We start from the raw sequence: 10,306 nt of genomic DNA on the forward strand, positions 1-10,306 counted from the left end.
TGAAACAATGAATTTTACGGGAAGAAACTTACAGTATTGAATGTGAAATCGTGGAAGGAGTTGGGAGATGAGAATTAATTAGAACTTTAATGACAATAATTGAATCCAGTAGAGTTTCGTAACGGTGTCGGTCTCAGAAGGCAGGTGAGAAGAGCTGCAAGCAAATCGACGCGGATGGCGGTGGCTTTCACCAGGGATTGGTCAGTGATACTGAGGGACCTCCTTTGTCGCGTGGGAAACATGAACCCTAATACTGCGTGTGATGACGAAAAAAGGGGATTTTAAGTTATTGGGCTCAATTTAATTAGTTAAACAGGAAGAGAGAGCAAACAGTATTATATATATATAGATATAATCAACAATATATAAAATAACTTATTTCATTATTTATATGAAATAAAAGGCGGAAACTGTAATTACTTGCTGCACCTTTTGTCAAAAATAATCTCGTTGTCAGTCACAAATCTAACTATTTTTCCATTTTTTCAAAAGCTGATAACCATAATTTAAATATTGATCCCTTTCATTTTTAATTAAATATTTAAAATCAGTTTATAATCAATATTTTTATTTATCTTTTAACAAAAAAATAGAGGAATTATAACATAAAATAAATAAACGATATATAGATGAAATCTAGAGCAACCCATACACATTCTTATGACAAACTCATTAGCTTAATTATCTTGTTCTGTTACACTCTTACTGTCAATGTACTTAGGTAGTTTTAATATGAAATTTAATTAATGTGAGATTTGTGTAGAGTTAGTACAATTATTTTCAAAAGAAAACATCTAAAATTTTGACGACTTTTACTTAAAAACCTAGGTGGACTATAATTAATTAATTATGTAGTTTAATATATATATATATAATTATGGATAGCTGGTAGTAAGATCCTCTGTTCCGAATGCTATTGTTGCTGAGAAGTAAAAGAGTCGAAAGACATTAAAGTGGCATATCGAAAAACTACTTTCAGAATATGATAAAGGTGAATAGAGTAAGCATTTATACTATTGTATTTGCAATTTAAGCATAAAGGGTTAATTGCGGTTAACTAACATCCTAGTTCTCTGATTTTTTGTTAATTTTATGACAATCCCCACGTATATTGGTGCATGTTGGTCGATACATTAGTGTAGATCCCGATGAAGGGAACATAATCTGCATACAACTTTATATGACCAACTCATAAGCTAAATTATAAGTAGTTTTTAATATAAAATATAATTAATGCCAGATTTGTGTAGTTTCCTTGAAATATTTAAAGATGTATATATTATAAAGATCTAATTTATAGCTCATTACATCTTTTTTTTTTGATCAAAGCTCATTGCATCATAAGTACATATTTTTACATAGTAAAAGTGGTTCATCTTTTTAGTTGTGGTACATCTTGAGATGTTGTGTCTAAGTTTCTTCTTCTTCATAGTTTGTAATTCATGTTTTTATTTAGTCTTTATTTTTTCTTATGTTTTCCATTTTTTTCACTTTTTCTATTTTCTGCTACTAGCTTTTGGTCTTACTTTTCAACTTCTTGAATAGATCTATATGTTCTATATTTTCTTGTATTCGCATAATTTTGGCAAACAATCATACTTAAATTTAATACCTTATAATTTTTTTAACGACCAAAGCATTCTGATGTATTATAAATCAAACAAACAAAGATAAAACGAGGAGAAAATAAAGATAAAAAACTTTTGGAGAAAAATATAACCTTAAAAAAACAAAATTTTGAGTAAAATGGAAACATTAACAAGCAAGGTCGACAAAAAAAGAGACCATTTTTTTTTTAACTTCTTTAAATCAAAACAAAGAAACGGCGAGAGAGAAAGTAATGACAATCAATTCTTTATAATTTATGTTTATATTCTAATTAGAGAGAATACAAAAATGATGGTGAAAACATATATTACAATATTTCTATAGATTTTGAGTATCAATTTTTAAGTTCTAAAAACTAAGAATTGGATTAAGAAGAAGGCGGTAACTGGTTATTCCTCAAAGGAATACATGAAATAAAAGGAATATTAATATGTGAAATGGAAAAAATGGAATAGAAACTGAAATTGGAATTGGAACTCCAATCATTCCACACGTTCACGAGCCTTTTTAATATGGAACAATTGGAGTAGAATTTACAAAGGATTTTTTTTAAAGTTTACGTGGAATTGATTTTAAAAAATTTTCCATGTAACTGGTAAATAGTTTTTGGAATATCATGAAAATGATGGATTCCAAACAATTTCATTCCATAATTTAGCATTCCAGTTGCAGCCGAGATGAAATCCTAGAAAAATGAAAAGAAGTATTCATTTATCAAAATTTCTAAAGATAATAAGATATAGACACAATTGGAAAGAGGATTTGCTCAATATCTTGACTATAAAATTGTAATGGAAATACTATTTTGAATTTTGAGAATAAAGGTAGAAATAAGACCAAGAAGATCACAGGAAAAAGGAGAAGTAACGGTAAAAGTGATAAGAAATTTGAGTATCAGGGTTGAGAATATTACGAATAAATATGAGATATGGAGGGATTTATAGATCAAGAAGATATATTAAAAAAAAGATATGTGAGCGATTTTGAGTCGGCAAATATAAGAAAGAACATTGATTAAAATGTCAAACAAACGATTCTGATTAACTTAGAAAAGAAAACCCTAAGGAAAGGATCAGTATCACTTTCCTAGTCTTCCAAAAGATAATTCCTCTGAGAACTTAAAATTTAATAGGGATGGATCTTTTAGCAGTAGCCTGTTATCAAATTATTCAAACGCAACATTGATGAACATAATAGGTAAACATCTAAAAATCCAAGAGAAATAGGATAGATTGTGGTCTTTAGTTTTCCCTTGGTGGTTAGTACGAATGAACAAGAGTGAAGCAGGTACATTGATTAAAAGCAATGAACATAATTCCGATAACTTTTTAAAGAAACATAAGGTTGAAAGTAGAGAGAATCCGATTGAAAACTTAAATAAAAAGGATAATAAAATTGATCACACTAATTGTAGAGATCATCATCGTCCGCAGCAGCAGCTGCCGAGGTGGCAAAAGGATCGGCGACTCCAGTGGTTGCACCTGAACCAGCAGCATTAGTCTCGAACCTGAACTCAGAACCAAACCCTCTAGACTGCTGCAGCGTCTGAGCAAACGCTTGGTACTTCCTGATGTCTGCATCACTCACACTCCTGCGTGCATACTTCATCGACTCCTCAAAGTGTGCAGCTTTGATCTCAGACACTTCATCCACTCCATCTTCTTCCATGGCCTCAGGGTTCTCGCTCCTCCTCTTCTCCTTTTCAATGTCCTGCAACAAAAAAAAAACCAAAACTTAATAACTCCAGACTCAACAGCAATCTTAACTTGAGAGAATAAGACAACGGTACCTTCTCGATGTTTTCTCTAATGGCGTATTTGCAAGCCCTCTGGCAAATCTCAGTGATATCAGCACCACTGAACCCCTGCGTGTACTTAGCCAGAGCGTTGATGTCAACATCTTTAGCAACAGGTGATTTCCTCAAGCAGGCCTTGAAGATGTTCAGACGTGAATCCTCGTCTGGGAGCGGAATGTAAATGAGCTGGTCGAGCCTTCCTGGACGGAGAAGAGCAGAGTCGATAATGTCGGGTCTGTTGGTCGCTCCGATGATGAAGACGGTCTTCTTAGCGTTCATCCCATCCATCTCGGTCAAAAGCTGGTTCAGGACTCTGTCCGCTGCGCCGCCGGCATCACCTCCGCCTCCACCTCCTCTCTGAGTGGCAATGGAGTCGAGCTCGTCAAAGAAGAGAACACATGGAGCAGACTGACGAGCCTTGTCAAAGATTTCACGGACGTTGGCTTCACTCTCACCAAACCACATGGTGAGAAGCTCAGGACCTTTGACGCTGATGAAGTTGGCTTGGCACTCGTTGGCTATAGCTTTGGCCAAAAGGGTTTTACCGCATCCAGGAGGACCGTAGAAAAGGACTCCCTTTGACGGAGACATACCGAACTTCTCAAACTTCTCTGGGTGCTCCACAGGGTATTGGACAGTCTCCTGGAGCTCTCTCTTGACATTCTCAAGACCTCCAATGTCATCCCAAGAAACATTAGGAACCTCAACAACCTGAAAAACAAAGAAAGGTTTGAATGAGATTTAAGTGAAATTGCAGGAACTGATCTCCTTCTAAGAGCAGTGATGTCAATACTCACAGTTTCACGAAGTGCAGATGGGTTGCTGTTGCCGAGAGCAGTGTGGAAGTGCTCATTGGTCACTGCCATGGAATTGAGGATTTCAGCATCTATGGAGTCATCTTCCAAATCAATAACATCCATCTTCTCCCTGATGCACTGCAGGGCAGCTTCTGTGCACAGAGCTGCAAGATCAGCACCAACATAGCCATGTGTGTCCTTTGAGATCCTCTCAAGATCCACCTGAAACAATAAAAACAAAAGATGAATTTATCTTCAATAAACAAAAGCTAGAATCAGAAACTCACATCTTCAGCAAGCTTCATGTTCTTTGTGTGGATCCTGAGAACTTCAAGACGTCCAATCTCGTCAGGAACTCCAATATCAATCTCCCTATCAAATCTTCCAAACCTTCTCAAAGCTGGATCAATACTGTTGGGGCGATTGGTTGCTCCCATGACAATAACATGAGCACGAGATTTAAGCCCATCCATCAGCGTAAGGAGCTGAGACACAATCCTCCTCTCAACCTCTCCATTAGTCTTCTCTCTTTTCGGTGCAATAGAGTCAATCTCATCAATAAATATAATCGAAGGAGCGTTCTTCTCAGCCTCCTCAAACGCTTTCCTGAGATTGCTCTCACTCTCACCAGCCAGCTTAGACATGATCTCAGGACCATTGATACAGAAGAAAAAGGCACCAGTTTCGTTAGCCACCGCACGAGCAATCAGAGTCTTTCCAGACCCAGGTGGTCCATAAAGAAGAATTCCCTTCGGTGGCTTAACACCAATCGACTTGAACAGCTGTGGGTGCCTCAAGGGAAGCTCAACAAGCTCCCTGATCTGAGCCATCTGCTTCCTGACACCACCAACATCATCGTAACCCACTTCATCTAGCCTTTCTTCGTCCTCTCTCTTGACTGGCTCACCCTCACAGAAAATCTCAGTGTCCGGAGCCACCACACAGTACTCAGCAGGATCTGTCTCTATAACCTTGAACTCCACACTCCTCATTCCTCCTCTGACTAGGAAGAGATCTCCCTTCCTCACGGGGCGGTATGCCTCCAAGAAATAAGCTATTGAAAAGAAAAAAATCAAATTGTAATCAGAAAATCAATTAATATCTGTAAACAATATCTCAAAGACAACTTACGTTTGAGGTAAGCATCAAAGAGGTTTCCAGTGACCCCTTCAACGGTATCATCAACAGGCAAGATATGCACACGCTGTCCGTACTTGACATCAGGGCACTGGTGAACAGAGATAACATCTCCGAGCCTAACCCTCAAGTTAGACCTGACTACTTTGTTCATCCTGATCTTTGGCTCCTCACATGACTCATCAGCAAGAGCAATGCAAATAGTATCCTTCCTTTTCTTTCCCTAGAATACAAAACCCAAATAAGAATTCACAAAGAACACTATACAACTGTATAATCAAAAAGCAAGTCTCTTTAATGATTTCAAAAGATCCAACCTTGATGAGAATGGTGTCGCCACGGAAGAGCTGGAGCTTCTCCATGGTGTCAGGGTGGAGAGAAACGACGGAGTTATCATCGTTGATGGCCTCATCGACGACGAGTCTGTTAGGAGACTTCTTCCTCTCCAGAATAGCAGTACTGAAGTCTTTCTTCGATTTCCTGAAAAACAATAAAGGATCAAGCTTTGAGCTTTAGAGACTAGATCGACCAAAACCCTAATCGAGAAATCGGAATAATCAAAATCGGAGATCTGGGTACACTTACGAGCCTGAAGATTCAGCTGGGTTCGACATGATTGAATCGAGATTAGCGATTGAGAGAGAGTTCTCTCGGAAAGTTGAGAGCTTTAGGGTTATCTCTGAGAGAGATGGATTTGGGGATTATGAGAATGGGATCTGAAAGAGTAGAAGAGAGATCGTCGCAGATTAATATCTCTCTATGTTTCTTGTTGGAAAAGATAGAACTTTTTTTCCTTTTTTTTTCTAATCTTTCAAGAATATCACAACCGACCCCTATTGTTTCCTTTTTGTCTCGAACCTGTACCCTAATTATGTTATGTAAGTAACAACTCCAATTTTATACATAAAAACAATGTCCAAGAAAGAGTTCGATGGGTAACTAATCGCTTTATAGAAAATTAGCCATTAACCGGATTATTCAGATATAGGCAAAGCTTAAATATTAACAAATATTAATATATTTTTATACATTTATATTAGATAATTTAGTTTATCTACTTATAAAGTTACGACGATTAATTATAAGATTTAGATATACAAAAAAATTTAGACAAATTTATAGATTTGCACTAACACTATTAATGATTAAACATATTAAAAAAAATAATTTAAATCAGTTTAAACCAATTTAGAACGTTTAAATTGAACTTTAAGAAAACCGTTTTGGCTATAATCAGTTTGGACCGATGCCGATTTGGATCGTATAAATCAGATTTTTAAAAAATTGTTTCGTTTATAACCTATACTGATTTTTAGAACATTCCATAAGAATATAAAAGATACTTTAACTACGAAAGTACAACTACGATTGTTTTCTGTTTTTATCCATGTTTGGAACAAAACTCCCGAGTCCTGATAAGCTATATAAACATATCTCGCCAACTCAGCTGTGGTTACAAGCATTAAACTATAACATTCAGCATCTTTCACAAAATCTTCATTTATAAAATATGTATATGAGGTAGATCTTGATCCCCATTGTGAGACTTCTCTGTTTGTAACAAGAAGTTAAATCTCAAGCAATCAACAAGCTCCTACTGCCTTTGGGTTCCATAACTTGCCAAACCAACCTCCTTCACCTCCTCCACCACCATTGTTCCTCGTCTCTAAAACCTTCTTTTTCCCTCCCACATCTCTAGAAGTCTCTAGACTCTTCGATGGAACTAGCTGCGGGCTAGTACCACTCCCTGAAGGCGCTTCCACAATCTTAGTCACCATCTCCAACACTTCACTCATCTTGGGACGTGCTTTTGGGTTCCTAACCAAACATCTGTTGGCTACAACTGATAGCTTCTGGACTGCTTTAAGATTGTACTTCCCTTCAAGTCTTGGGTCTAATATGAGCTTGAACTTCTTTGTGTCTGATAGATAAGGTCTCACCCACTCTAGAAGCTTCTGCTCTCCATTAGGTTTGTTCCTGTCAACTGGTCGCCTCCCTGTGATAAGCTCGTAGATGAACACTCCATAACCCCACACATCGCTTTTGGATGTGAGACGGCCCGTTTTAATGTATTCAGGAGCTGCATAACCCATTGTACCTACAACCTAACAAAGAGAAAGTAACTAGTTACAAAACACAGTGTTTAAGAAATTGCGGTAACTACTAATATCAACTAGGCAAGATTGGTATAGATACAGACTAAGCGTTAACATTAGATATTTAGGTTTTGTGTTTAATTATAAATTATTTTGATGAATTATAAAACATATATCTACTAAAATAAATAAACTACAAAAATAAATAAACTAGACAAATTTGTGGATTTACACTAACATTATTGTTTAGCTTGCCACATTTAACCTAATTTAGATTGATTTAAAACAGTTTAAATCGACTGCATAAATAGGATTTAAAGAAAATTGTTTCGGCTATATTTAGGCTATTTGTAGAATATTGCAAAAACATAGCTGTTACTCAAATCTAAAAAAGTGAATGCAGAGAACTTACATCAGTAGTAACATGAGTCAGTCCTTCAGATGGACCTAAACGAGCCAGGCCAAAGTCAGAGAGCTTTGCTTTCCAGTCCTCATCCAAGAGAATGTTCGAGGACTTAAAGTCCCTGAATATTATCTGTAAAAAACAATAGAGATCAAAGTCAGTAAAGAGAGATCAATGAGATCAATTCAAGTCATAATGTAGCAGAGTGATGACATTACCTGAAACTCCATTTGTTCATGCAGGTATGTTAAACCACGAGCTGCATCTTGAGCGATTCTCAGCCTTAGATCCCAAGCAAGGACTGTGAGTGAGCGAGGGGATAAGTGGGACTCAACGCTTCGGTTTGGCATGTATTCATAAACCAAAAGCCGTTGGATCCCACGTTCATCATCTTCTGCACAGTAACCAAGCAACTTCACCAAGTTTGAATGCTCAACCACACCAAGAAAGTTCACTTCCGTGACCCATTCCTTATGCCCCTGCAAACAAAAAAACAACAAATGAGATAATAGAACATTAGACATATATGTTATGACCAGGACCGGTCATGGGTCAAGCCGGATGAAACATTCGTCTTGAGCTCTAAAATTTTCAAAAAAATATATATAAATAGACTCTTAAATTTGTTAAAAAAAAAAATTAGTCCCAAATCTTTTTTAAACCGTCTATAACCCTTCCCCCCCTCCAAATCTATAACCGTCTATAACATTAGACATATATGTTATGACCAGGACCGGTCATTGGTCAAGCCGGATGAAACATTCGACTCAAAGCTCTAAAATTTTCAAAAAAATATATATAAATAGACTCTTAAATTTGTTAAAAAAAGTTTAGGCCCAAATCTTTTTTAAACCGCCTATAACTCCTCCCCCCCCTCCCTCTCTCCAAAATCTCAGGGTCGGCTCTGGTTGCGACGGACCAAATGCACATTCTATGCTCTACTAGAGCCTATCCCTTCGATTAGTACGATATTGTCCGTTTTTGGGATTAAACTCTCTCGAGAAAGCTCCTCTCCAAAAGTTGTAGTTACACTAAACCAAATATATATATTAGATTTTTTTGGTCTAATATTTATCCTAATGGTATACATAACTGATAAAGCATGAGAACAAGACTAGAGACTTGCCTGCAACCCTCTTTTACCGAGCTGCTTAACCGCGACTTCGATTTTAATCGACGGATCTTCCAAGTCCCTCACTGTTCCCCTGAAGACACAACCGAACCCTCCTTCCCCAATCATAACGGAGCGGCTAAAGTTCTTAGTCGCAGCCTTGAGATCAGTAACGCTGAACTCTCTGAGATTACTTTCTCTAGCAGACGTTGAAGGGTACGAGTTCTTCCTCCCCATGGACGACTCCGTGCTCGTCCCAGAGGCATCTCGAGAGTTGAAATCCGACCCGCTTCGGTTTATGTCGCGGTCGGAGAAGTTGGAGGTCAGTGAGACAGACTTGGGAGTCTTGTTGTGTTCCTCTTTCTTGTCACCACTAGAGAACTTGAAACACTTCATTGTCGAGAAGAGATTATACCACCGAGGTTTCTCCACTGCAGATACATAAACAAAGTTAAAGCCTTTGCAACCAAAACAGAGTAACTGTTAGATCTTGAAGCTAGAAGTAATCGAATTTCGAAAGTTAGTTCCTTTACTCTAAGACCCAACAACGACATAGCTAGAAGATGATTATAACTCACCTTTGAAGTTACTTTGTGAACAGAAAGATCGAAACTTTATCAGAAGAAGATGAAGTTCAAGGCCAGAAGGGAGAGAAGATGATTATTATTTGAAATGGGTTATGATAGAAAGAGATCGTGGTTTTGAGTCTTTGAGAAAAGATACGCAGAGTGGTTTTTAAGAAGAGAAGCTTGGAAGAAAGAGAAGGTGAAGACGACGTCACACGGCAGAAACAAAAAGTCTTTGCAGATAGTAGCCAAGTCAGCAGAAGAAAGAATTTTTATTGGAGAGGAGAGAATAAAATGATTGTATATTGTATAATTTTTCTAAAAAGAATATATTTTTATATAAAAAAGGAATTGTGGAAAAACGTTTTTCTTCCTTTGACATTTTCAACGTTAAGGTGTTTGAAAAAGTAGCCAAGAAATCAGTGAATCTGAATATCTGATCCTTTTTTTTTTGTAATATGATTTTATTAAGTAGTAAAAGTGGGGAAAAGTGCCAATTTCGACCCCAACAATTTCAATCGTGCCAAATACGACCCAAACAATTGATCAGTGCCAAATACAACCTCAACTCAATTATAATTCAAAAAAACTACCTGAACTTCTTAAAACGTGCCTAAATATACATTGACTCTAACAGAAGTTAGTCAACAGTTAACAAAATAAAACGTCGTTTTGATATATGAGAAAAAGTGTCAATTTCGATCACAACACTCTCGGTCGTGTCAAATAAGACCCAAACAAATGGCCAGTGCCAAAAACGACCTCAACTCAATTATAGTTTAAGAAAAAATAC

The 10,306-nt window shown here is 36.9% G+C and overlaps 2 protein-coding genes across 2 annotated transcripts; both read right to left on the bottom strand.

The window, feature by feature from the left end:
* Positions 1-2,877: 2,877 nt before the first annotated feature.
* LOC106313374 (cell division control protein 48 homolog A-like) lies at positions 2,878-6,115 on the bottom strand. Its single transcript, XM_013751528.1, has 7 exons — positions 5,923-6,115; positions 5,655-5,817; positions 5,332-5,560; positions 4,488-5,254; positions 4,201-4,422; positions 3,398-4,114; positions 2,878-3,318 (listed from the first exon to the last, which is right to left on the bottom strand). The coding sequence occupies exons 1-7, from the start codon at positions 5,949-5,951 to the stop codon at positions 3,013-3,015; spliced, it is 2,433 nt and encodes an 810-aa protein (XP_013606982.1). The 5' UTR covers positions 5,952-6,115; the 3' UTR covers positions 2,878-3,012.
* Positions 6,116-6,662: 547 nt separating this feature from the next.
* On the bottom strand, positions 6,663-9,737 carry LOC106302902 (probable receptor-like protein kinase At5g47070). Its single transcript, XM_013739323.1, has 5 exons — positions 9,526-9,737; positions 8,963-9,378; positions 8,055-8,315; positions 7,846-7,968; positions 6,663-7,442 (listed from the first exon to the last, which is right to left on the bottom strand). The coding sequence occupies exons 2-5, from the start codon at positions 9,341-9,343 to the stop codon at positions 6,921-6,923; spliced, it is 1,287 nt and encodes a 428-aa protein (XP_013594777.1). The 5' UTR covers positions 9,344-9,378; positions 9,526-9,737; the 3' UTR covers positions 6,663-6,920.
* Between the last annotated feature and the right edge of the window lie 569 nt (positions 9,738-10,306).

Source organism: Brassica oleracea, chromosome C1 (assembly GCF_000695525.1).
Source record: "Brassica oleracea var. oleracea cultivar TO1000 chromosome C1, BOL, whole genome shotgun sequence".
NCBI lineage: Eukaryota > Viridiplantae > Streptophyta > Magnoliopsida > Brassicales > Brassicaceae > Brassica > Brassica oleracea.

What these genes read in the sequence shown, in the direction of transcription:
- LOC106302902 (XM_013739323.1), bottom strand. Translation starts at nt 9,343, where the DNA reads ATGAAGTGTTTCAAGTTCTCTAGTGGTGACAAGAAAGAGGAACACAAC. An exon ending in ATGAACAAATGGAGTTTCAG is followed by an intron (nt 7,969 to 8,054) that starts GTAATGTCATCA and finishes TGTTTTTTACAG; the next exon opens with ATAATATTCAGGGACTTTAA. An exon ending in TGACTCATGTTACTACTGAT is followed by an intron (nt 7,443 to 7,845) that starts GTAAGTTCTCTG and finishes TCTCTTTGTTAG; the next exon opens with GTTGTAGGTACAATGGGTTA.
- LOC106313374 (XM_013751528.1), bottom strand. Translation starts at nt 5,951, where the DNA reads ATGTCGAACCCAGCTGAATCTTCAGGCTC. An exon ending in GCGACACCATTCTCATCAAG is followed by an intron (nt 5,561 to 5,654) that starts GTTGGATCTTTT and finishes TTTGTATTCTAG; the next exon opens with GGAAAGAAAAGGAAGGATAC. An exon ending in CTTTGATGCTTACCTCAAAC is followed by an intron (nt 5,255 to 5,331) that starts GTAAGTTGTCTT and finishes TCTTTTCAATAG; the next exon opens with CTTATTTCTTGGAGGCATAC.